This window comes from Phocoena sinus, chromosome 16 (genome assembly GCF_008692025.1).
Source record: "Phocoena sinus isolate mPhoSin1 chromosome 16, mPhoSin1.pri, whole genome shotgun sequence".
Lineage (NCBI taxonomy): Eukaryota > Metazoa > Chordata > Mammalia > Artiodactyla > Phocoenidae > Phocoena > Phocoena sinus.
Genome location: NC_045778.1, coordinates 15307242 through 15334197, shown reverse-complemented (window position 1 = coordinate 15334197; position 26956 = coordinate 15307242). Strand labels below are relative to the sequence as shown.

General features: G+C 37.1%; 1 protein-coding gene across 1 annotated transcript in view; it reads left to right on the top strand.

Annotated features, from left to right (window-relative positions):
- The window catches only part of RTKN2 (rhotekin 2), an 88051-nt gene that overhangs the window by 55927 nt on the left and 5168 nt on the right, over nt 1-26956 (top strand). Inside the window, exons 8-11 of the mRNA XM_032607302.1 lie at nt 928-1034; nt 1997-2128; nt 22265-22430; nt 26552-26659. Coding sequence (XP_032463193.1) covers nt 928-1034; nt 1997-2128; nt 22265-22430; nt 26552-26659 — 513 coding nt within the window. The remainder of the gene's footprint in view (nt 1-927; nt 1035-1996; nt 2129-22264; nt 22431-26551; nt 26660-26956) is intronic.

Genomic DNA, 26956 nt, shown 5'->3' with positions numbered 1-26956 from the left:
TTTCCATCTCCCCAGGCTCTGACACACTGTTCTGGGTCACCAAATGTGTGAATGGTCCCCTCGCTACTCTCAAACTGACTCCCGTGGCTGGACCGCCCCCCGCACTCTTCTTAATTTCCCTGGATTCGGACACCTCACTTGGGCAGCACTGCACACAGATACCCTCCTTACTCTACCTGGGCGCCTCCTCCCCACGCCAGGCCGGCCACTGAGCAGAGACCCCTTTTGGGTTCTGTATTCCCCATGTGATCCGTCCTCCTCAGCCCCTTCAGGCTCTGATTCCTCATGCCAGGCAGCTCTCCCACTCACCCTCCTTACCCTGACTGGCCCCAGCACCCAGCTCTGGCACACTACTGCTTCCTGCCCACCCCCTGCCCAACTCCTGGCACAGATACCCATTGTGGTGGACTCCACGTAATGGCTTACACCTGAGTTGTTCAGTAAGGGAAGGGACAAGGGGAAAGGTCAAAAGGGTTATTATTAAATTCTTATCATAAAGTTGTGCCCTGAAGTGTTTTATTCAGAGCATCACTTTGCTAATTATTATAATGAAAATCAGAGCAAAAAGTAGAATTTGACAAACAAAAATCACTTTATTAGGATGTTTTTTAAAATACATGAGTTTACTTATATGCCCTGAACTACCTCCATTGCTTAATTACTTTAAGATCAAACAAGAGATCAAGAGACTAAAAGTTCCATGTCTCCTCCAGGTGATAGCATGCTGTAAACTATCAGTTTAATATCATCCTGTCCTGACTGCTTTCTTTTATTTGATTTTGTCATTGAATACAGTCATTTGAGCAGGATGAACCTTTACATATGTTCTTATATAAAGCAAAAAAAATTGTAAAAATAATCAAAATGTATAATAATGACCTGAAGTAAACATATATTTATAACTTGATTTTTTTCTCGTTTAAATAGAAGAGTCTTCGTTTTGGCTTCCCTTGTATGGCAACATGTGCTGCCGATTAGTCGCCCAACCAGCTTGTATGGCTGAGGACGCCTTTGCAGGATTTCTTAATCAGCAGGTTAGAGAACTTTAAATATCCTGCAACAATTATAGCTCTGATTTTGATCTTAATATCCTGGCAGTTGTTTGGCATTCTGATATTGTGAAGTATTTTTTTTTTAATAAAGTCTTCTCTTAAATGACAGTTTTCTCCTTGTTAGACATCAAATGTGGGGGAGGGTGCAGCTGGGAGTGAGAAGGTAGGGAAGGGGAGGGGTCTGATGCAGTTTTGATGGCTAAGGGGCTACTTCTTCCAGGTTCCTCTGCTTCATTAATAGCAGTAACAGGATAATCAGTACCAGAGGACTCCTTGTGGAAACTGATGAGGACTGCTCAACACCTTTCACATGAAGGCCTTTCTGGCCGACAGCTTTTGGCACAGTTTAGGCCTCTGCGCTTCCAAAGCTGCCTCTGTGCCACCTACTCCTAATTTATTTATAACCATAGTTATTTGTATTCAGTAAATAATTAATTATGGGCCTCAATGAATCAATAGCTTTTTAAAAAAGACTCCATTAAGAGGAAAGAAAATTTGCATTCTTACAGGGAAGTCAACATTTTCCAGTGTTCTGAGAACAGTAAGGGAATATTTTGAATATTCAATTATTTTGAATATTCAGTTATTTTTATACTTTTCCTGAGTCATTACGTGAATTGCTGTGGAATTCCAATCACTAATTTTTAATAGACTAGCTTCTCTAAAACTGCATTGATTTATGATTTTATGTATATAAAAGTTATGTGATAATTATTACCTCTTTTGCTTAATGCTTTTGAGAATTCCACACCTTTCTTCTCTGATACAAACTTACTTTTTTACTTTGGGTTATTGACTTATTGTATAGTAAATTAATGGGTAACTCTATCGCATTAAAACATTTCAAAAAACTAACTTTGCTAATTCAAGTATTTTGTTGAATTTAGAGTTAAGATGATAAATAATGATTTAAAGTTGAGAGTTTCTTGATTTTTCTTTTTCAGCAAATGGTAGAAGGTCTGATTAGTTGGAGAAGGTTGTATTGTGTTTTACGAGGGGGTAAACTCTATTGTTTTTACACTCCAGAAGAAATCGAAGGTAAAGTGGAACCAGCTTTGGTAGTGTCCATTAACAAGGTAAATAAAATGCTATTTTGAAAATAAAGGTATAACATTTTGTGAAGTTTGTTCTTTTCTATTACAATTCACACTGTTGTCATCTTATTTACAAAAAGGGAAGGACTGCTAAAACTAGGTTAGTTCATAAAGATATTCTTATTTTTCTTTCCATTTATAGAGCTTATCTGGTAAAGGAAATACTATATATTTCCTCCGAAAACATAGTAATTGGAATCTATACTAGCAAATAGATTTTAAAGCAGAGAATGTAACTCTACATTAACAGGGTATTTAAATTTTTTAGGAATTTATTTAATTAAGAGATTATAAAAACATAAATTGTTAGCTCATGTTAACGATGATGCTCTTTCTAGTTAATACTTAAATGAACCCAGAAAAAGAAATTCCTGAGTATACTTTCTGATTTCTTATGGGGCTAATGGGCAGTTGTTCAACCTTCTGCCAGGACAAGAAAGCCTCACATTCTGTTTAGAATACCACATACACATAAATATACTGGTTTGATACAAAGGAAATTATAAAATTTTAGTTAGAAAGTTTTCACCCAAAAATCTGTAGGAAAAGTTTTCAGTCTAAGGCAGGCTTATTTTCTTTATCTCACAATCTTAAATTTGTTTTCATCTATCATCCAAGTCTAGGGTTTATTAGAGGATATTTTTCCCCTCTTTTTATAGCATTCCTACTCTAGAGTTAAAATGGCATTTCTAGAGTAGAATGTCATGTTTTCTGCCTATGGACGGCAATTAATCGTTTTAGTTTTTTTACTTTGCTTACCTTCAGAGTGGTTGAAGTGGAAGTATATGATAAAATATGAGCCATCACATCTGTTAACTGTAAGATACATGTTCTACTTGCCTTTAAGTTATCTTTTGAGGAAAAATGTAAAGTTATATGTCCTGAAAAAACATGTAGATACTGGTCTGCTAGTGTATAAGGATTTAGTTAATTTCTGTGATCTTTGCAATAGTAACATTTGATCTGTTTCTATCCTGCTTTTAGAAATGACACTACTTTTTACTCAAAGGAAATCCTTCAGTGAGACCTTTTTACTATGTAATTAAGTCCACTTAATTTGTCTGTTTTGTGTATAAGAAAGATTAATGTTGCTCTTAAATAATATACCTCAGTATTGTAGCATAGTGAATTTATTTTCATTTAGAAAATTAGGTTAATGAAAGTATAATTTTATTATTGGAAAATTGATACAATTTTTTCATTGTTCTGTTTTGTTTATGCAGTGTTCATTCCCCCCCATAGTCTTTTGAAAATTTCAAATGTACAGAAAAGTTGAAAGAAGAGAAAAGTGAAACCTGATACCCATCACCTAGATTCTTCAGCTATTAACATTTTGCCACATTTGCTTTCTCTTTAGATAGTTAAAAAAAATTTTTTTCCGAACCACTTGAAAGTAAGCAGCATACAGCATAACATTTCTTTCCTAGAATATGTCAGCATATTTCTCCTGAAAACAAGGACATTTCTTTCATAACCATAATATTATTATCACACTCAATAAATTTATTGTTGATAAAATAATATTATCCAAGATACAGAGCAAATTGCCCCAGTTATTCCCAAAATATTCTTTCTTATTTTTATTTTTTGTTTTATCCAAGACCCCATCAAGGGTCACAGATTGCATCTGATCACTATGTCTTTTGTTTCCCTTTTACCTAAATTGTGCCCTTCTCTTGCCTTTTTTTTTTTTTTTAATGACACTAACATTTTTGAAAAGTCCAGGCAAGTCCCCAAATCTGTTTTTGACTAATTGTTTCGCTAGATTCATGTTAAGTATTTTTGGCTGGAGGTCTACATAGATGATTTTGTCTAACCTTATTTTCACTAGGTAGTAAAAATGGAATCCTACCAATTTTTTTCTTACATGATGCACAATGGAATATGGATAGCTATAAACCAAATTAAAATGTAATCTAAGCAAATGATATTTTAAAAGTTTGATTTGAAAACAGTCTTCAAAGTGTTCATTTTACCTATCTCAGCCCTTTAAGGAAGGCAGAGCATGTAGGTCAGCCCTGATTTACAGGTATCTTATTTCTGTTTTACAAGTGACAAAACATACTCAGAGATCAGATAGAACTTGTTTAGCTAGTAAGTAAAATTATATGGCTTACTCTTTCCTAATGGGTAGAAAAAAATAGATAAAAATTCATGGATTGTTTATCTGTTTCTTCATAGACATACTGCAAGACAAGATTTGGAAGGCAAAATTAGACTTTTCCCTATCTCCATATCCACTTTGTATCAGTTTTGAAAGTAAAAAGTAACTCTGAAATGAAGTTCTGAGTCCAAAGCCAAGTTACCTGTAGGCAATGACTTAGGCATGTATTGAATCTTTACCATTTAAATTTAAGAGGACAGTTATAATAGAACTCCTCTGTTATTGTAGTCAGTGCATCTGTATTTTCTTATTTGATGACAAGAGTCTAATTCCAGAAAAGTAGTTAACAGGATCTACATGGCCTGACTAAATTGACCTTTTTCAATTGACTCATTTTTCCTTGTGGTAATAAAGGCGATGGCCTGGCAACCGATGGGATTCTGTAGTCAATCGACTCCATTATTAAGATGACTGAAATCAGCGTACCTAGAAATCCCAGTGGTGGCTCCACTATTGAGCTTTACAAATTCACAGGAAAATGGTTTGTCTAGTAATTTGTATAGACTCGACCTTAGACTTGGCGGGACAGCGTGGGCTGTATTTGACCCTGAGGACTGATGACATAAATATCTCTTCCATCAAATATGACTTTTGTCTAAACTACCAAAAAGAATTTTAATATTAAACCATGAGGTAAGGTTAAGGTTGGGAAGAATAATATAATTTAGTTGCTTATCTCAAAGATTAAACTGATGACAAAGTGTTACATTCTGTAGCTTTGCGATATTTCCATCTTAATTTCCTCCAGTGCCGATTCCAGCACTGATTCCTGCCCTTTCTCTTTAGAAACTTTTCCCTTTGCATTTCCTACTTCTTTTTTTTTTGATTTTTATTGGAGTATAGTTGATTCACAATGTTGTGTTAGTTTCTGCTGTACAGCAAAGTGAGTCAGTTATACATATATCCACTCTTTTTAGATTCTTTTCCCATATAGGTCATTACAGAGTATTGAGTAGAGTCACCTGTGCTATACAGTACATCCTTATTAGTTATCTGTTTTATATATAGTAGTGTGTATATGTCAATCCCAATCTCTCAATTTATTCCTCCCCCTCTTTCGTCCCTGGTAACCATAAGATTGTTTTCTACCTCTGTGACTCTATTTCTGTTTTGTAAATAAGTTCATTTTTACCATTTTTTAAGATTCCACATATAAGCGGTATCATGATATTTGTCTTTCTCTGTCTGACTTACTTAGTATGATAACCTCTAGGTCCACCCATGTTGCTGCAAATAGCATTATTTCATTCTTTTTTATGGCTGAGTAATATTCCATTGTATATATGTACCGCATCTTCTTTATCCATTCAAATGTCAATAGACATTTATGTTGCTTCTGTGTCCTGGTTATTGTAAATAGTGCTGCAGTGAACATTGGGGTGCAATGTATCTTTTTGAATTATGGTTTTCTCTGGGTATATGCCCAGGAGTGGGATTGCTGGATCATATGGTAGCTCTGTTTTTTAGTTTTTTTAGGGAAACTCCATACCATTCTGCATAGTGGTTGTACCAATTTATATTCCCACCAACAGTGTAGAAGGGTTCCTTTTTCTGCACACCCTCTCCAGCATTTACTGTTAGTAAATGTTTTTGATGTTGGCCATTCTGACCATTGTGAGATGATACCTCATTGTAGTTTTGATGTACATTTCTCTAATAGTGTTGTTGAGCATCTTTCCATCTTTTTTGGCCATCTTTGTCTTTGGAGAAATGTCTATTTAGATCTTCTGCCCATTTTTTGATTGGATTTTTTTTTTGTTTGTTTGTTATTGAGCTGCATGAGCTATTTGTATATTTTGGAGTTTAATACTTTGTCAGTCACGTTGTTTGCAAATATTTTCTCCCATTCTGTAGGTTGTCTTTTTGTTTATGGTTTCCTTTGCTGTGCAAAAGCTTTTAAGTTTCATTAGGTCCCATTCGTTTATTTTTATTTTCATTACTCTAGGAGGTTGTTCAAAAAAGATCTTGCTTTGATTTATGTCAGAGAGTGTTCTATGTTTTCCTCTAAGAGTTTTATAGTATCTAGCCTTACATTTAGGTCTTTAATCCGTTTTGAGTTTATTTTTGTATGTGGTTTAGGGAGTGTTCTAATTTCATTCTTTTACATGTAGCTGTCCAGTTTTCCCAGCACCACTTATTGAAGAGACTTTCCTTTCACCATTGTATATCCTTGCCTGCTTTGTCATAGATTAGTTGACCATAGGTATGTGGGTTTATCTCTGGACTTTCTATCCTGTTCCATTGCTGTATATTTCTGGTTTGGGGCCAGTACTGTGCTGTTTTGATGACTGTAGCTTTGTAGTATAGTCTGAAGTCAGGGAACCTGATTCCTCCAGCTCCATTTTTATTTCTCAAGATGTCTTTGGCTAGTCAGGGCCTTTTGTGTTTCCATACAAATTGTACAATTTTTTTGTTCTAATTCTGTGAAAAATGCCATTGGTAATTTGGTAGGGATTACACTGAACCTGTAGATTGCTTTGGGTAGTATAGTCATTTTGATAATGTTGATTCTTCCAATCCAAGAACATGGTATATCGTCCATCTGTTTGTGTGTCATCTTTGATTTCTTTCATCATTATCTTATACTTTTCTGAGTACAGGTCTTTTGCCTCCTTAGGTAGGTTTATTCCGGTATTTTGTTCTTTTTGATGCAATGGTCATTGGGATTGTTTCCTTATTTCTCTTTCTGATCTTTCGTTGTTAGTGTATAGGAATGCAAGAGATTTCTGTGTGTTAATTTTATATCCTGCAACTTTACCACATTCATTGATGAGCTCTAGTAGTTTTCTGGTAGCATCTTTAGGATTTTCTATGAAGAGTATCATGTCATCTGCAAACTGTGACAGTTTTAACTCTTCTTTTCCAACTTGGATTCCTTTTATTTCTTTTTCTTCTCTTATTGCCGTGGTTAGAACTTCCAAAACTGTGTTGGATAAAAGTGGCGAGCGTGGACATCCTTGTCTTGTTCGTGATCTTAGAGGAAATGCTTTCAATTTTTCACTGTTGAGGGTGATGTTTGCTGTGGGTTTGTCATATATGGCCCTTATTATGTTGAGGTAGGTTCCCTCTATGCCCACTTTCTGGAGAGCTTTTTTTAATCATAAATGGGTGTCGAATTTTGTCAAAATCTTTTTCCACATCTATTGAGGTGATCATATGGTATTCTTCAATTTGTTAATGTGGTGTATCACATTGATTGATTTGTGTATATTGAAGAATCCTTGCATCCCTCAGATAAATCCCACTTGATCATAGTGTATGATCCTTTTAATGTGTTGTTGGAGCATTTCCTACTTTTATCTCAGGTTTCCTTTGAGCCCTTCCATTCACCTGAAAACTTCACTCTTAATAGTAAATGCCACTGGTCTTGTTATTTAACTATGTCAAACACCATCTCAGTCAAGAAATCTATTTGTTACTTCTAAAAACATGACTGTTATCTAATTATATCTTGTATTAAAGTAATTTTTACTTATTTTTCTCAGCTTATAAGATTATTCAAATTTATAGAAAAGTTGAAAAAAATACTACAGTGAACACTTGTATACCACCCAGATTTAACTGTTAACATTTTGTCATATTTGCTTTATCTATTTTTCTTTTTTGGGGAGGGGTTTAAGCACTTTATATTTTATTTAATTTTTTAATCAGCTGTTATGGTGGTATGGTTTACATAAAATAAAATTCACCAGTTTTAAGGGTACAGTTTGATAACTTTGACAAATAATATACAGTTGTGTAATCATTACTATAATCATTATTGGATTATAGTTTTTAAAATCTTTTTTATGAGAACATTAAGTCTACTCTCTTAGAAAATGTTACTTATTCAATAGTGTTATCAACTATAGTCACCATGTTTTACGTTAGATCTTTGGACCTTATTTATCTTACAGCTGAAAGTTTTGTTTTGTTTAGCTGCAAGTTTATAAAGTCTCTTATCTATATTTTTTGCTGAGCCATTTGAACATAAGTCTCCAACATTGATAATTCATCCCTGAATACTTCAACATCTTCCTTTTAAAAATAGGAGCCTCTCAAATTATATAAATTTATATATATATATATAAAATTATGTATATGCGTATATATATATATATATATATAATTACAATACCATTATCACAGCTAAGCAAATTAACAGTAATTCTCTTATATCATCTAATATCCAGTCCATAGTCAAGTTTCCCCGTTGTCTCCAAAATGTCCTTTTAGCTCTTGTTTTCAATCTAGGAACTATTCAAAGCTTGTGCATCCTTTGTACTTCTTCTAAACTGTAAATTAGGTCTAGGGGCTTGATTAAATTCATTTTAAACATTATTATGAGAATATTTCATGGATAATAACAAATACTTTATGAAGAATTCTGTTCAGAGGCATATGATGTCAAGTGTCTTACTATTGGCAATGCCAGGTTTAATGACTTGGTTAAGGTGGTTACCACTAGCTCTTTCCACTATAACGGTAAATTTTTGTCTTTACAATTAGCAAGTCAATGAGGTGATGCTTAGACACAGTGTGACTATCTTTATTGTCCAGCAATCTTTCACATAATGGTTTTAGTGAACTGATTGCCCTTACCTGAATCGGTCATTATATTGGAGATTGCACATGTTTTTCTACTACTGTCCTTCCTTCTGTATGTGTTAGCTGGCATTCTTTTGTAAAGGACTTTTTCTTATCAACTAGGAATGAATTACAGTCTTTCCTGAAAAGGCTGGGTAAATGTTTAATGTTAATGACCAATTTTCAGAGTAAGGAGTTGTGTTATTACATGTTGACATTGTATTGTTATTGGCAATATGTATTGGAGCGGAGTTACCCCCTGCAGAAGTAGCACATGAGTGTCGTTTCTGTTGTCCCACACCACCTCCAATATTATGATAAACTCATAGATTTTAATCTATTCAATCTACTCAGTGTTTTAAATTACTTGGTTTTTAAATATAAGGTAGATGTTTTAATTATTTTGCTTACTTTGTAAATTTCTAAGGGACATGTACTATTAGAGTATTCTTAAATAAAGGGGATCATTGATAAATGCCAACTTGGTTGGATAGTGTTTTTGTTTCAGTTTTTAGTGTATTTCCAGTGCTGGGTCTCTAAGATCTTTTTATGCTTAATAATGTTAAATGTTAAATACAAAGTTTCTTTCTTTTGGTTGTCTTTCTCCTCTCATGATTTAGAAAATAATAATTTTGCTTAATGCTGCTTTAAAAATTATGTGAAAACATGAATTTTACAGTTGCTAAGGTATATAAATAATAGTTCTGCTATTTTGATCACAGGATCTGTTCTCTGACTATAATTCTTGTCCTTCTAAATGGCATTTCCTGTAAGGCTAAGTCAGTTCATTAATTTTCAGAGGGAGCCATCTGTGGAAATAGTCACATTAAGGAAAGAAAAGCCTAAAAGCTATCCCCCTCCTCTTTTCAATCCAAATTTGAAAGGATGATTTACTTCAAAGTGATTGCTTCAACTTCAAAAAACTTCCCTATGAATGTTCTTGAGCTAGACATTCTCAATAAGGGGTACTTAACTGGAGCCACTGAATCTCCTATACGTTGTAGAAAGCATTTTATTAGCCAAAGTTTTATCCATTGCCAGTGGGGTGGGGAGTGGAATGGAAAAGAAATGTGAGTCTTTGAGATCAATAGTCTTTTCTTGATCTAAATAGTATGCATCACTTCATTTTAATGAATAATAAAATCTGTACCAAACAAGTCAATAACACTAGTTGGTGTGATAGTCCTTTGTTACATTGTCTTGAAATTGTTTTTAACCATTACATTTATCATGGACCCTAGCAAGTAAAATTACCATGAAGCACATGGGATTTTCTTCATATTATGTTAGTCCTCTTAATGCATATATCACCTATTCAGATTGTCCCTTATTAAATACAGCAAAAAGAATTTTTTAAGCAGTCTTTTCCTTTAAGAGTTTACATCTGATTTCATTGACATAAATTGAAAATAATTATATCACTAATACTAATCAGACCTAATGCTTGGTTTAATTTATGGTTATGCTTTATGTACTTCAAACATTCCTTGTCATATATTGTAGAAGGTATGCTTTCTTTGTCATTAGAATACATATAAGGTCTAAAGCTTGTTTTTAGCCATCAACAATTTTGTCTTCATCCCTGATTAACAAGACTTTAGACCAGACGCCTTTCAAAGAACTCATTTATCTTTACAACATGTTTGTGAGGAAGGTGTGAGTGAAATATTATCTCTGCATTATAGATAAGAAAGCAGGCTCTTAGTTTTTTGTACTTGTATTTTATTTTTTAATTGTTTTTTTGAAAAATTTCAAGATAATCTATAGAAAGAATGGTATAAACGAACCCATCTGTACCCTCACAGATTTCCTCCACCGTTGGATTATTTTGAAGCAAATCCTAGCAATCATATCATTTTACTTGTAAATATTACAACTGCCGTACTTAAAATTTATAGCCGTACATAAAGTCAATATATCATCAAAAATCCAGACAGTGTTCAAATGTCTCAGTCTTGTAATTTTTTAAACAACTTTTTGAATCAGGATCCAAATAAGGACCATACATTGCATTGATTGATTAGTTCTCTTAAATCTCTTAGTCTGTTGGCTTTTATTCTAACCCCCTCTTTCTCTCGCTCTCTCTTTCCCCTACACATATACACACACAATTACACACAATTTGTTTGTTGAAGAAATTTGGTCATTTATCCTACAGAGTTTTTCAGAGTCTAGAATTTGCTGATTGCATCTTCAAGTTGTCTTTTTTCTTCTATTTCTGAATCAGATTTAGGTTTCTTGGTTGGTTGGTTAGTAAGGATATGTCTTAGTACTTTTATCAGGAGGCGTATAATAACATCTGGGTCTTCCACTCATGTTGTTAGACCCAAACGGTCTACGAGGGATTCCAACTCGCCCAAGAACCGCCAAGAGTCGAGAGCCGCTGCAACACGCAAGAGGTTTATTAGGAGCCAATGCACCGGGGTTCCCTGAACCTCACGCAGGAGGCCGATGGGGAACCCCTAAAAGCGGAATCACATACTTTTTATAGGTTTATTTACTCATAGGGCGGGTATATTCTCACAATGATTGGGTAAATGTGGTGACTTTTGAATTCATTGGCTTAGGAACTTTTGTCCCACCTTCTGGCCGTTATAGTTGTTTGTTCATTGTGGCGGTTAGGGCGTATACCTGTTACGGGCAACTGGAAAATTACCCGCTGTCTGGCAAGTCCCCGTCAACTGAAAAACTCCAAGAATTGGTTTCGATAGGGAGAAGGAGTGGCGCACGATAGGGAGAAGAATTGGTTTCGATAGGGAGAAGGAGTGGCGCACGATAGGGAGAAGAATTGGTTTACGGGAACAAGTGAGGGGGTGGAAAGTCCCTAAAGGCCCCACATTCCCCCCTTTTTTTTTTTTGTAACTAATTTCAATCATGGAATTTCAGTTTCTTTTTGCGAGTTTTGGTATTGTTGCCTTAGCATTAAAACTTGTACCGTACTAATGCGTTCTCTAATAAAGGCTATCAGGCGATTCAGAATGCATGGTCCAAAAGTTAAAAGCAACAATAAAATAATGAGGGGCCCTAACAAGGTGGAAACTAAAGTAGTAAGCCAGGGAGATTTATCAAACCATGATTGAAACCATCCTTTTTGATTTTCCCTTTCCTGTTGTCTTTTGTCCAGGCACTCCCTAAGTTTGTCCATAGTTTTGGTAATAGCCCCAGAATGATCAATATAAAAACAGCATTCTTCTTTTAGTGCAGCACATAGTCCACCCTCCTTAAGGAACAGCAGATCTAATCCCCTCCTGTTTTGCATTACCACCTCTGAAAGCGAGGTGAGGGATTCTTTTAACTGAGTTATGGAACTTTCTAATGCCCGGAGGTCAACATCTACAGCTTGCCTTAAGGCATCATAATAGTGGGGTTGTTGGATGAGGGCTGTTGTACCCGTTCCTACCCCGGCTGCCATTTCTAGTCCTAGGAGTACAGCCAGGGTGAGTGTTATGGGTTCCCTCTTAAACCTTCCTCTGCCCTCATATTCATCTAGAAAGGATGAATCTGAATGATAAATGAGTCTGGGGACCAGCTGAACTAACACACAAAAATCGGTTGAAGCTTTAAGGACCTCTAAAGAAATGCAGGGGGTCAATCCTGTGTTACATGCCCACCATCCATCCGGAGGAGGGAGGAGATACCCTGAGCCCTGTGGGAGGCTTAAATTGGCACAAAGATGTCGGTGGGACGAGGGGGGCGTTCCTACACATGTACCGTTTCCTAATACTGAGGCCAGGGTCAATTTACTATTTCCTTCTTGTTTCCATCGACATTGATCTGGAGTGTTAACATTATTATAATTAGAATTATATCCTATAGCATCATAATAAGGGGGAGGAGCAGCATAGCAAAGCCAACATGATTTGGTAGCCTCCGGGTTTGTGGCATTTAAAACCTCAAAAGCCACCTGGACCAATGAGAGCATTCGGTCCCGGGGGGGGGGGGGGGGGGGGGGGGGGGGCGGGGGGCGGGGGGGGTGGTCTTGGGCTTGATTGTCATTCCTTTTGGCTCAAAACTTTGGTTTCTTATCTCTGGTAACGCTGTGGGAGGGGCCAAAGGTAGCGAAGAGTGCCCTATCTCAGGGTTGGGGCTTATAGGAACTGGAGTAGGGGTTTTAATTTTTAGTTTGATGGTCATTAGTAATCCATCATCATATCCTTCTTTATAAAACCTGATTCCCCATGAATGGCCATTTATCCAGTTTTTTATCTTTTTTTCCTGGTTCATTAAAAGAAATCTTAAGGGGATGGCACCATTTAGTACATTCAGGCCTATAAGTTAAGGGGTTGGTTGGGTGTGTATAATTGGCTGTCACCTTAATAAAGTCCCAGCCAGAGGTGGGCTTCCAATAGGTGTCTCCTGTGGTTTCATATCCCCAGCTTTTGCAATAAAAGTTTTCAGTTCCTCCACATTTATAATTAAGGGACCTGTGGCGATGGAACCCGGGGCATATGTAGAAAGCAGGAGCTCTGAGCCCAGTCCTCCGAATCCCGTTTTTGCAACCCTTTCCGGAGGAATCAGCTCTAGTTGTTAAAATTTTTGGAACATTATGTTGATCATAATAGTCTTCTAAATCCCAACCGGGAGCCCCTATGGCCAGTTTACAAACATCAGGAAAAAGGTTTGGCCACCAGGTCCATGGGGGAGCGATATTGCTAACAGACCATATTACATCTCCAGTTTGGGAAATTACCTGCCAGGTTAAATGCTGGGGCAGGTGAGGACTAAAATTACTCACAGTCAGTAGGGGTAACAAAGTTAAAGTTATAAATCTGATGATCGCAGAAGCTTGAGCTTGAGCGGGTTGCTGGTCTTTTGGGCTCGCCATTCCGATGTTGCAGATGCTGGTGCGGCCTTCACGTGTGAAGCGTGGATCCACGCAGCGATGCCGTCTACCTTTATAGCCGTGGGGGTGGTGAGCAGGACGATGTATGGTCCTTTCCACCGAGGCTCTAGAGTCTGGGTTCGGTGCCGACGGACGTACACGGAATCTCCGACTTGGAAGGGATGAGCCTCTGCTGGTGTTCCTGGTCGGTAAGCCTCTGCCAGCTGGGACCACACCTCCTTTTGAACCAACTGGAGTCCCAACAGCCTAGCATATAAGTCAGTGTTATTCTGGCAGTCAGGACTTAATTTTTTCCTTAGCGTAAAAAGAGGAGGTGGGGCCCCGTATAGTATTTTAAATGGAGTAAGATAATAGCGGGAGGGGGTATTTCTAGCCCGGAACAGGGCTAAGGGAAGGAGCACCGTCCAATCTGTACCGCCAGTCTCTATGGACAATTTAGCTAGGGTCTCTTTTAGAGTTCTATTCATTCTCTCTACCTGTCCTGAACTCTGGGGTCTATAGGCACAATGTAATTTCCAATCAGTCCCCAGGTATTTGGCCACACCCTGACTTACCTGGGCGACGAAGGCGGGACCATTATCTGATCCTATTACCTTTGGTGCCCCGAACCGGGGGAAAATTTCTTTTAAGATCTTTTTGGCCACCACAGTAGCTGTCTCCTTCTTCGTCGGGAAAGCTTCTACCCATCCTGAGAAGGTATCTATAAAAACTAGAAGATACCTGTTACCGTACCTTCCAGGGCGTATTTCAGTGAAGTCGACCTCCCAATAGGCTCCTGGGCGGTCTCCTCTGAGCCTTTTTCCGACCTCAAGTTTTCCTTTATGGGAGTTTACCTGTTGGCATGGAATGCACTCTCGTGCAATCTGCTCAGCTAATTTAGTTAGTCCAAGGGTATCATAACCTGTCTTGTGTAGTAGGGACACCATCTTTTTGGTTCCCAAGTGTGTCCATCTGTGAATCTGTTGTAGCATGGATTTTGCTTGTTGAGGAGATAATGTTCCTTTAGTTATGGCTGGGGTAATTGTTCCCCTATCATTTGGTTTCCCAGGACTCTCATCTGATAGTTCTAGTATGATTTCCCGTAGAGCCACTTCTCGTGCCACCCTATCTGCCATGTTGTTGCCTCTTGTCACCGGGGTATTGTCCTTCTGGTGTCCGGGGCAATGAATGATGCTGACTTCAGTGGGGAGCATGAGGGCAGCTAGCAGTGCCACTATTTCTTCTTTGTTTTTAATTTCTTTGCCCGCCGAGGTGAGCAACCCTCTTTGTTGGTAAATGGCCCCATGGACCTGGGCGGTAGCAAATGCGTATCTACTGTCCGTATAGATGTTTACCTTTTTGTTTTCTGCTAGTTCCAATGCTCTAGTCATGGCGATTAGTTCAGCCCGTTGGGCCGATGTCCCTTGCGGTAATGTGGCTGCCCAGATGACCTCTTTCCCGTCTACCACGGCTGCTCCCGCCCGACGCTTACCTTCCTCTAGGAAACTGCTTCCGTCAGTAAACCAGGTAACGTCGGCGTTGGGGAGGGGCTGATCCATCAAGTCTGGTCTGCTACCGTGTGCTGCAGCCAGTACTTCCTGACAATCATGGATGACGGTAGTGCTTTCCAGGTCAGGGTCGGGTAGCAAGGTGGCCGGGTTGAGTCCTGTGGCTGAGGTAAACTTAATACGATCTGAGTTTAACAGCAGGGCTTGGTAATGAGTCATCCTGTCATTTGTTAGCCATCTGTCGGGTGGCTGGCGAATTACACTTTCTAATGCATGGGGGGCTGTTATCGTTAGGTTCTGCCCCAAAGTCAGTTTGTCAGCATCTTTGACCAAAGCGGCCACCGCGGCGATTATTTTTAAACAGGCGGGCCATCCTGCTGCCACAGGATCCAATTTCTTTGATAGGTACGCAACCGGGCAATTCCAGGGGCCCAGTTTCTGAGTTAGTACTCCCTTTGCAATACCTTTATTCTCGGCCACGTACAGATGAAAAGGCTTAGTGATCCTTCCCCCGTTCCTTTTTTTTAGGGCATTCTCTTGCCCAATGACCTTTTTCTTTACAGTAGGCACATTGGTCCTTGTCTAATGGCCGCCTTCTATCCGTTGTTCGCCCTTCCTGTCTATTTCTGTCTCTACTGTTTCCTCCTCTGACTACAGTGGCCAGTATCTTACTCAAATGTCTTTCTTGCCTCTTATCTCATCTTACCTCAGGAGCCTCTTGTTCCTTCTGCTTTCTTTCTTCTCTTTCTTCTTCTGTCTCCCTCTTATTATATACCTTATCTGCCTCTTTTACTAAGTCCTGAAGGGAGAAACCTTGTAGGCCATCCAGCCTTTGTAACTTCTTTCTAATATCAGGGGCCGCCTGGTCAATAAAGGCCATTGCTATGGTGGCCTTATGTTCCTCAGAGGTTGGATCATAAGGAGTGAATCGTCTAAAAGCCTCCATTAAGCGTTCTAGGAACACGGTTGGCGATTCCTGGGGCCCCTGAGTTACCTCTCTTACCTTAGCCAAATTCGTGGGGCGCCTGGCCGCTCCATGGAGACCCGCCACCAGAGCCTGGCGATACATTTTCAGGTGCTCCTTACCTTCCGGGGTATTAAAGTCCCAATTCGGCCTGACGAGTGGAAACCCGGCATCAATCTCGTTAGGCAACTGAGTAGGTTGTCCATTGGCGGCTAACACATTCTTTTTAGCCTCCAGGAGAACCCGTTGCCTCTCCTCAGTTGTGAGGAGAGTCTGGAGGAGCTGTTGACAATCATCCCAGGTGGGTTGGTGGGAGAAGACAAGAGACTCTATTAGAGCAGTAAGAGCCTGTGGGTTTTCAGAGAAAGTAGGGTTATGCATCTTCCAATTATAAAGATCTGCAGAGGAAAAGGGCCAGTATTGAAGGGGCCTATGCCCGTGGTTATCGGGGGGGCCATATTCTCTAAGGGGTAAAGCAGTAGAATCCGGGGAAACAGCCCTCCGGCTTCTGGTGCCCGCCGAGGGACCCCCCCTTTCCGCCATAACAGGTGGCCCTACTGGTGCGGAGGGTTGTGAAGCTGGGGGTCCTAGGGGCGACATGGGATTTAGGGCCGGAGGATAAGGAGGTGGGGAATCTAGAAGAAGCAAATCAGACTGCAGGTCAGGATATATCGCCTTTGGCGGGTCCGGGGCAGCAGATGACTTTTCCGTGTCTGGGGTTTTCTTCAGGGCCAATATCTCCGATTGTGCTGGAGCGCATGCAGACGTGCCTGTTGAGGAAACAAAGGGCCGGACCCACGGAGGCGGGGAGAGAACTAGATCTTCCCAGACCAAGATATATGGTATCTGGTCTGGGTGTCCGTGGGGTCCTGTGTTAAAGACCCTAGACTTGACTAGCCCAACCTTATATAACAAAAAAGATCCTTCGGGTGGCCACCCTGTCTGAAATGTAGGCCACTCAGAGGTACAGAGCGTTTGCCATTTTCCTTTCCTTACTTCTACCGAAAGGTTGTGGGCCCTAGCCCTAACTTCGGTCCAGTGGCTTAGGGTAAGAGAAAGAGGAGTCGTCATAGTTTGTCCCATTGTCGTCCGTCAAAAGAAAGATAATAGTACAGAAAAACAATAAAATTTCAAAAGACACACATTGATATTGCCGCCGCGAACTTAAACCCGAAACCAACTCAAATTCAGATGGCAGCTTATATAACCTGCCAGAACCAGATGAAGGGGAGACAAAATTTGTTTCTCCTTCCAGATGGACCACCAGGGCGTCCCCCGGGGCCCGTGGACACCAGCTTTCGGCACGTCTGCCTAGCCAGGAGTCCAATACAGATTCCACAGCAAGCCGGTTCGCACGGCTTTTTCCTAATGGCGGCTAGCAACAAACAAACGACAAACAAACAGACAATTGGGCTCGAGCCTACCTGATACCTCCGACTCCCGATGTTCTTGTGACCCAGGGGCGAGTGGGGATCCCGGACGAGCCCCCAAATGTTAGACCCAAACGGTCTACGAGGGATTCCAACTCGCCCAAGAACCGCCAAGAGTCGAGAGCCGCTGCAACACGCAAGAGGTTTATTAGGAGCCGATGCACCGGGGTTCCCTGAACCTCACGCAGGAGGCCGATGGGGAACCCCTAAAAGCGGAATCACATACTTTTTATAGGTTTATTTACTCATAGGGCGGGTATATTCTCACAATGATTGGGTAAATGTGGTGACTTTTGAATTCATTGGCTTAGGAACTTTTGTCCCACCTTCTGGCCGTTATAGTTGTTTGTTCATTGTGGCGGTTAGGGCGTATACCTGTTACGGGCAACTGGAAAATTACCCGCTGTCTGGCAAGTCCCCGTCAACTGAAAAACTCCAAGAATTGGTTTCGATAGGGAGAAGGAGTGGCGCACGATAGGGAGAAGAATTGGTTTCGATAGGGAGAAGGAGTGGCGCACGATAGGGAGAAGAATTGGTTTACGGGAACAAGTGAGGGGGTGGAAAGTCCCTAAAGGCCCCACAATGTTAACATCCACTGATGAACATTGCTTAGATTCTTTATTTCATTAGGGATTGCAAACTGCTGCTATTTTAACATTCTTTCCTCATTTATTAGCTGGGACACCTCTACTTCATCAGCTGTTAGGTTGAAGGACAGTTTTTACAAGAAACCCAAGATAAAGGTTTGATTTTTTGCATTTATATACTAGTTACCAAATCTATGAGGCAGTTCCCTAGCATCCTTCAGAGGTGACCAATGAGTTAGTTTTTAAATATCATTATGAATTTGTGGATTTAAAGACTTTTCATGCATCAGTCCATTACCATTGTAATTCTTATTGATGTTCAGATTGTCCCATCCTTGGCTACTGGAAGCCTCTTCAAGTTTACTTTTGAGTCCTTTTAGTACAACCCTAGTAATCTTTGATTTCTGGTAGGACAAGATGTTCCAGGCTCATCCTATATATTTCCTGGCCCAGGCTTGGGATAGGCCATTTCTCTAAAGAGTTCTGATTCCTTTTAGTAGGAAAGAGTATTTAGAAACTATAATCTGGGTATGTAGTAGACATTTTTAAAGTCATATAGTCAAAAGTAAAGTAGGAAACAATTTATAAATCTAGTTCTGATCTGATAATTTTCCATTACTACAGAAATGGAGAGGTTGAAGTACAGTTTTAATTCAAAAATAATGAAAAACCTAAAAGAAACTTTCATTTGACTTCAGAGTTAATTATATTTTGTTACAAAATTGACTTTTCAGATTGTACTTTTCTTGACTTCACTTGGCCTTCTCGGGGTAACCATCGTCTCATGCAGTGGAAAGTTGTAGTTCAATATGTGCCAATTGACAAAAGTAGAGCCAACCAAGGATGAAAATTTCATCGTGAATAATCTCAAATCTATCTACGTATCAATAGGAGTTGATTTTGAAGCCTCCCAAATCAACTAAAAGGGTTTGGAATTAGCAAAAGCAAAACAAGAAACTGACCTTGCAGAGAACGCTTATCTCAGAACATGTTTCCTCATCTATAAATTAAAGAGCGGGATTATCTCTAGGATCTGAGTCTATCAGTGTAAAACTTTTTAGCATTATCTGAGTTATTCTTTTGTTATTCATTTATTTATCAAATATTTTTCAATCACTTAGTGGGTACCAGGCAGTATTTTAGTTGGTGTAAATAATGGGGGCAAGAATACCAAGTTGCTTTTTGCTTTCATACCCTGCTGAGAGGAGATACTTATCTTTACATTGTGTGAGCCCATAATGATAACAGTCCTAAAATTCATCTCGTGTTTTCTAATCTATTCCTTGTTTGGGAAGTGAAGTCCTGAGCACTATGATTGATACTTTGCCCACAGTGAAAAAAAAAATTGCACGAACTTTCTGACATTTTACTCACTTTTTCTTTGACATGCAGTTTTTTTTGGTTGAAAAAATTTCCCATTAGTTAAATTATTTTGGATGATAAAATATAGAGGTTAATTCAGATGATCTGTGTTTCATTTGCACCTTTTAAAAACCTCTCGTGGGGCTTCCCTGGTGGCGCAGTGGTTGGGAGTCCGCCTGCCGATGCAGAGGACACAGGTTCGTGCCCCGGTCCGGGAAGATCCCACATGCCGTGGAGCGGCTGGGCCTGTGAGCCGTGGTTGCTGAGCCTGCGCGTTCGGAGCCTGTGCTCTGCAACGGGAGAGGCCACAACAGTGAGAGGCCAGCATACCGAAAAAAAAAAAAAAAAAAAAAAAAAAAAACCTCTCGTGTTGTAAAAATTTAGCAGTATTTATGGTTACCAGAGTTAACGGAGTGTACAGTATTTATATACTATTGTATTATTTTCTATTAGAAGGATATAAATGACCCAGTTTGTCAGATTTTCTACATAGCTATTTTTGTTTGAAATGGTATCCTGGTATTATTAATAATTGTACCTATTCATCTGTAAAAATTTCAACTTATTTAAAAGTTGAATCTATTTTAATTCTATATACAAAAAGTAGTCAGAAATTTGTATTAAAATGGATTTGGGTGGAGGGAATCACAATTTCAGCAACAAGAATACTTCATATTTTATCATTCAGGTTTTTTTTTTTTTCAATACAGCAATAGAGGGTTGTCCCCCCAGCCCTCCGTCTCTGAGTCAGCTTTCATTTAGTCTGAAAGAAGCATATCAAAGATTCTTCTGAGAGCTTAAGTCATTCTCTGCTAGTGATAATAAACTTTTATATTTAAAGAGGTTGATTACATGTTATCAGGCTCCAAAGATGCCATTTAGGCAGCATTTTTAAATACTGTATAAGTAATTACTTTAAAAAGTTAATTCACAAAGTTTATTACCAAGGAGTATAAAGTATAAAGGAGTATAAAAAGACCCTATTATGATAAAATTACAGTGTCGGCCATAAGTGTTAACAATCCTCTGAAGACACTCGCATTCCTGCTTTTTAAAAAATGACAGGATAGACTGTCTCTAAGTTATCAATCCTTATATTTTGAGATACTTGAAAATTTCAAAGTTATGTTGCTACTTTATATAGCATACATTTTTTCTCAAGTGATTTTTGAATAGGAGTTCCTTCCTTCAGAAAAGAACTTCTTATATAGCCTGTATGGTGTTCACCTGCCCATATTTGCCTGTTTTTCAGGGAGTGAACAGCTTTTCTTCCAAATTCTTTCCTACTTGTATAATGTCCACATAGACATCATTAAATGTGTATTTTGGTGTGTGACTCTGCACACAGACTTTCTTCACTCTAAACTCAATGAAGTGAAGAATTTCTTCCCACTCTGAATCAGCTTTTGTAACTGCCAGCCAAGTATTCTTCTACACGCATTACAGTAAGCTTAACCATACTGCTGTAGAGCTGCTCTACCCCATACAGTAGCCACTAGCCACCAGTGGCTGTTAGGCACTTAGGATGTGGCCAGTCCAAGTTGAGATATGTTGTAAGTATAAAATACAGACTGGATTTTGGCGGCGTAGTGTGAAAAAAGAATGTAAAGTATCTCAAATTTTTTCTTATCAATTACATGTTAAAATAACACTTTGAATATATGGGTTACAAAAAATACATTATTTTAAAATAATATATTAACTATTACATAATTATTTTCACCAGTTTCATTTTACCCTTTTTAATGTGGTTACTAGAAAATCTTAAGTTACTTACATGGCTCACATTGTATTTCTAACGAACAGCATTGCTGTAGAAAATGTCATGTCAGTCATTATCCAGGCAGCCAAATCACTATCTTTGCTTAATAGATAGGTCTATTCCAGACTTTCTTTTCCACGATTCCTTGGAAACTACATGTAGTTGCTCGCTTATCATGTGGCTTAGCAGTGCCTGTGTGTGACTTGGGAATAGTCTCTTCTGCACATAGGCACAAGAAGGATCACACAATGTCATACCTAGTACCACTCAGATAAAAGGTTTAGACTATCAACGTGTATGAAACCATTGCCTTTGTTGTAAAATGTTGCATTCATCATTTTAAAAAAATAATTTTTTACCATTATAAAGGTTATATTACTTTATGGATCTTTACCTATGAGCTTTGTAAATGAATGTTACATATGAAATAAGTGTTAATGATGAAAGCCTAATTGTTTACTGTAGTAAACATTAAGTTATGGTTTTACTGCTTTAACTGATAACACTGTATACTATGCATGAGTATTAGAATAAGAAACATACTTTACTGATTCTTCTATTTTATTACTGTTGAAAACACAGTTAACATAACTCAGAGTTATACTGTACTTGTTTTATTGCAAATTTTAAGATGTATATAAAAGACAGCAAACTCCTGCTTAAACTAAGAGATAGACACAGAGATTATGTTTTAATCTCATGTAATTTAACATAAGTGCTATATGTAGTATACTTTGAAATATTACTCAGTATTTTTAATATCAAGCATTTTTAAAATAACCTTCTAGATATGAGCTTGAATATTCTCAAAATTACATATTTTAAATTTCAGACGATCAGCAATAAGATTGTAATTACATCTGGTATAAATATGGTAGCTAAGCAATAAAACATTTATTCGATCATTACAGAAATAGTCTCTTGTAAAACAACAGTTTTGTCTTAATATTTAGGAAACCAGAATTCGGGCAATGGATAAAGATAAAAAGAAAAGAATCCATAATTTCTCTGTCATCAACCCTGTTGCTGGACAGGCTACAACTCATATTTTTGCAGCTGACAACAGAGAAGATCTTCAGAAGTGGATGGAAGCCTTCTGGCAGCATCTCTTTGATCTTAGTAAGTTGACATTTGGATTTTCTAGTAGTATATTCATGTCACATGAAGGGATGTACATAGCAAACTAAATATTAAGATTATATTATAATTGTATAGCTTGTATCAAGAATTTGTTATGCTCTTGAATAAAATGGTAGTATATCATCAGTGCATTGATGCTTTTTTCTCTCCATCTTTCCCCAGTGCATGACTGATTATAGTATAGTGTACCTTTGAATTCCTAGTATACTTACCTGTTACTTTTAAGTTCTGGTCTCTAAAACAACTAGACCACATTTTTTCAAAATATTCGGTCAAACTACTTAAGGCAGTGTGTTTGATCAAAGGAATAATAAACTACATGAGGAGTAAAAAACTTCTCTAGGGTAGTGATGATCATAAAATATTGAAATGTTCAAAAGGAGATTCATTTTTATGTAGGCTTCTGTTAACTCTCAATTCATTATTATATCATTTTGGACATCATCCAAAGAGATTTTTTTTTTTAACTGCACATATGGTTTTTCAGTTTCAATAATACAGTTCAATGGCATGGATTATAAAAGCAATGTGATAGTAATGTAATAGAGTCCTAGTATGTAAAATATGTGAAGTTCTAATATTCTCAATTTAAGGAGGAATTTTATCAACAGGAAAATATTAAAATTGTATGTTGAAGATGTAGACTATTGATAATGGCTGTTTCTAAGCAAACTAAGCCTACTGTAGATTCAATCAGAATTTTATGTCTTTAGAATACTTTTCTACAGAACTGAAAAGTAGAGCCATTTCCAAATAATAGAAAGTTATTTCTGCAACTCCTAGAAATAATCCTGGAGATATTTTAGGACATTTTAGGAGCTGTTACCGAGAACTCTAAAAACAGTTAATATCTGCAGTCCTCAGATTAATTTTTATAAGCCTTCTCTGATCCATGGCCTGGTCAGTTATTATACTGATGGCTGAGGAGGGGGAAGAAAAGGGATCTAAATTTATTGATTACCTTCCACATACCATATGGCTTCATTTATTTTTCATAACAACCCAGTGAGGTTGAAGTTTTTTCCCACTGCTCTAAAGATGAGAAAATTGAGGCCTGAAAAGGTTACAGGTTTATTGCAGGGAACCAGAGGACTCTCTGCATGGCTTTCTTGGATTCTTTATAACTTGTTTTCCTTAAATACTGTCCTTTGGCACTCAGTAGATATTTAAATATTTCTTCCAGGCTTATTAGCATGCGCTACATTTCTTTATTTTAAAATTTCAGCTGATCTTAGGTGTGTAACTTAAAAGGCAGCAACTTCCTTTCATTTGCTGATCACAGCTAAAATTTTAACCGCTTTCCTAAATGCTCTGATTTAGAGAGTCTGTCTTATAAAAAAGACTGTGTTACTTTTAGAAATGATTCTGGTATTTTATAATTTTTATGTAGACAAAAACAGGAAGGAGGAGTAAAGGAAAGTAAAAATGCCAGAATATTATAGTCTGGATATCAACTACTATTAGATGATCTCATGTTTTCATTCCCCAAATTATGTAAAATAATTTATCATGCTAAAAGAGGGACTTAGAGGGATAAGAATCTCATGACATTTTTATAGTGTCAAAGTAATAAGAAAGTGATGACGATTAGGTTCTCAGGTCTGGCTACTTTTTTAGTATTTAATGCTTTGAGGATAAAATCTGCCAATCTGTCTAATTTTTAAAGTATAAATTCTATTACATTTGCTGTTTAGAATTCATTGTGTAAGATATGAAGGTATGAAGCAAAGATGGAAGGGTTTATACTATCCTGAAGATTAACTTGTACTTTAAAATTTTTACCCTCCTAGTGATAAGTGTAGCCTCTTATGATCTTAGGTGAAATATGATGTGTAGAACAAAGTAAAGGATAGATATCCAGGGCAGAATAAAGTAACAGTAATTTAATACTTAGAACAAATTTCAATTACTTGACTTAGCTTAAGAGTATAAAATTGTGAGGGTGAGATAACTGGAAATCATGAGAAAACACTAATGGAACTCGGTGTGTTTAGCCTGTGGAAGAACAGCCTAAGGAGTGAAGGTTGGGAGGCAAGGGGGAGGTAATAGCTAATTTTTAATATTGGAGAGCTAACAAACATGTAAAAGAGGAATGACTCTTGCTTTGGACGATCAAATAGGGTAGAGCTAGGAATGGTGAGTCAAAGATAAAGTTTTTCAAATATTTAATAATATAAATACTGAGTTAAATAAGCAGCTTAACTTGACTGGGAACATTGTAACAATAAATATGGTGGGAAACATCTTCAATATACAGATTTTATGTGAACAAAATGTATCCATTTAATATTTCATATTGGGCCTTTATTTTTATGTTAGCATATTAGTATTACATTTAACTGTGCATGGTAAAATTTATTTACTGGTAAAGTAAATGTTTTATTGTGACATCTTGACCAGTGAACATACCACATTTATACCTATGACTCTGTAATACATGGGATAATGTGGCTTTATATTCCAGTTTTCAACATGATTAGTATTCTGCTATCAGTTTAACAATGAAAAGCTTTCATCTATCAATATAGAAAAAAATACTGCGCTACATAACTTGTCTATGGTTTGACCGAGAATTGTTTGCTGGTTTAGAGTGTTTCATTACTTTCCCAGTAGATAAGGCCTTTTTTTCCTGCCCCCAAGAAGGAAAGGCTGGCTTTTACATATTCATCTAAAAAAGTAGAAAGGTGGAATAAGTTATCAGATCTCAGATCCTACTAGATTTAAATTCTACAGGGCAACCTCTGAAGCCTCAAACTCAAGATTTTATTCCCTTTATAAATTGCTGTGTGAGTTATTTTGAAATTTTTACCATATTCTATACTTAGCATTGTAATAAAACATACTGAAAGGTTTTTTTCATGCTTCTTAACTATTTTTTATGTTTCTAAGCATACTGAAAGGTTTTTTTATGTTTCTTAACTATTAGGTGGTGGATTTTAAATTTATGCATATATTACCTTATTAACATGACAGTAAATTAGACTTAAATCAACAAAAATAGATAATTTGACTAAACATAAAGTGTCTTTAATTTTTAAGCCATGGAAAATAAGTTGGATATTGAATATGGAGGTTGAGAATTAATGAGAGAAATATAGATCATAAATCATTATAAAAAGGCACGTGTATATTACATTTACTCTTCTGCTAATGTAAGATAGAATGTAAGAATGGTAAACCTCCATAACTTACTTTTATAATGAATATATAGACACATAGTTTCTAGCACAGCTGTTACCCAGCGTGCAGGTCCACAATAAAGATGGAAAGGTTACATTTTTTTTACACCCACTCAGGAGAAATAAATCTGAGAATTTTATTTTGAGATGAACATAGTAAAACATAATTACAAGAAAAATTAATGTTGTCCACACTTTTGAATTTTAACTTAATTGAAACAGCTTATTCAAGAGTATTTTTATTATTATTCTGAATGCCTAATGGCTTTATTTAACGTGTCCTTCCTAAAACAGATTAGATCCAGTTAGAATTTTGAGTGATCTGTCTTTATAGTAACAGGTTTTTATATATCCTAACTAAAATGAAAATACAGCATTTTTCTAGTTTCCTGATTTTTGAAAGGGCATGATAATCATCTCAAGAGATCATTTTTATATAAGCAACTCTTATTTCTTAATTAAAATTTTCCAAGTTAAAATCATTTTTGAGAACCACTACTCCTAACGTTTTTTCCTACTTCCTGCTAGGTAACAATATTTCAGTTAATTTTTACCTTTCAACTGTCTTAAATACTGGATGTTTTTATTTAATATTTAAAATGAGAGAATTTATACAAACCTTTGCTGTAAATAGAGATTTTAGTTATTGACCATCTAGTGAAGTAGTATAGTATTTAATAGCCTACAGATCTTAGCTTAATATCTGTTCATAGAGATTTATATTTAAAATAGAGTACTTTTATGCCTAGACTTAGACTTTGAAATCATGGGAAGTACTAGGATTTTATAGCTTCTTTAAGATAATGCTTTATAAATTCACTTACTTTTCAAATCAAAAAGTGTGTTAATATCTGTTGAAAATTAAATATACATCTTCACATTTATGTTTTAAACTAGCGTGCCTTTTTCTGTCTTTCTTAGGCCAATGGAAGCATTGTTGTGAAGAACTTATGAAAATTGAGAGTATGTCACCACGGAAACCACCTTTGTTCTTGACAAAAGAGGCAACCTCAGTCTACCATGATATGAGTAAGTGGGGTTTGTCTTTTCTAAGCTGCAGGATAACAAAAACAACATTGTCCTTACTCAAGCAGCTTATTCTGTTGACATTAAAATGCTAAAATTTTCAGGGCACAGTCAAAATGAATGAAAAAAGACTATGATTATAGTCTAAGGAACTCATGTTTAATAGATGAATTAATACAAAATTAATGAATACACATTTTTCATAGTTTGAATGCTTAAGATCAAACAAAAATGTTAAGGCTTCAAAATGAATAAGGGTGCACTGAAAATAAATATTAGCTAAGTAGCTGATGAAAATTC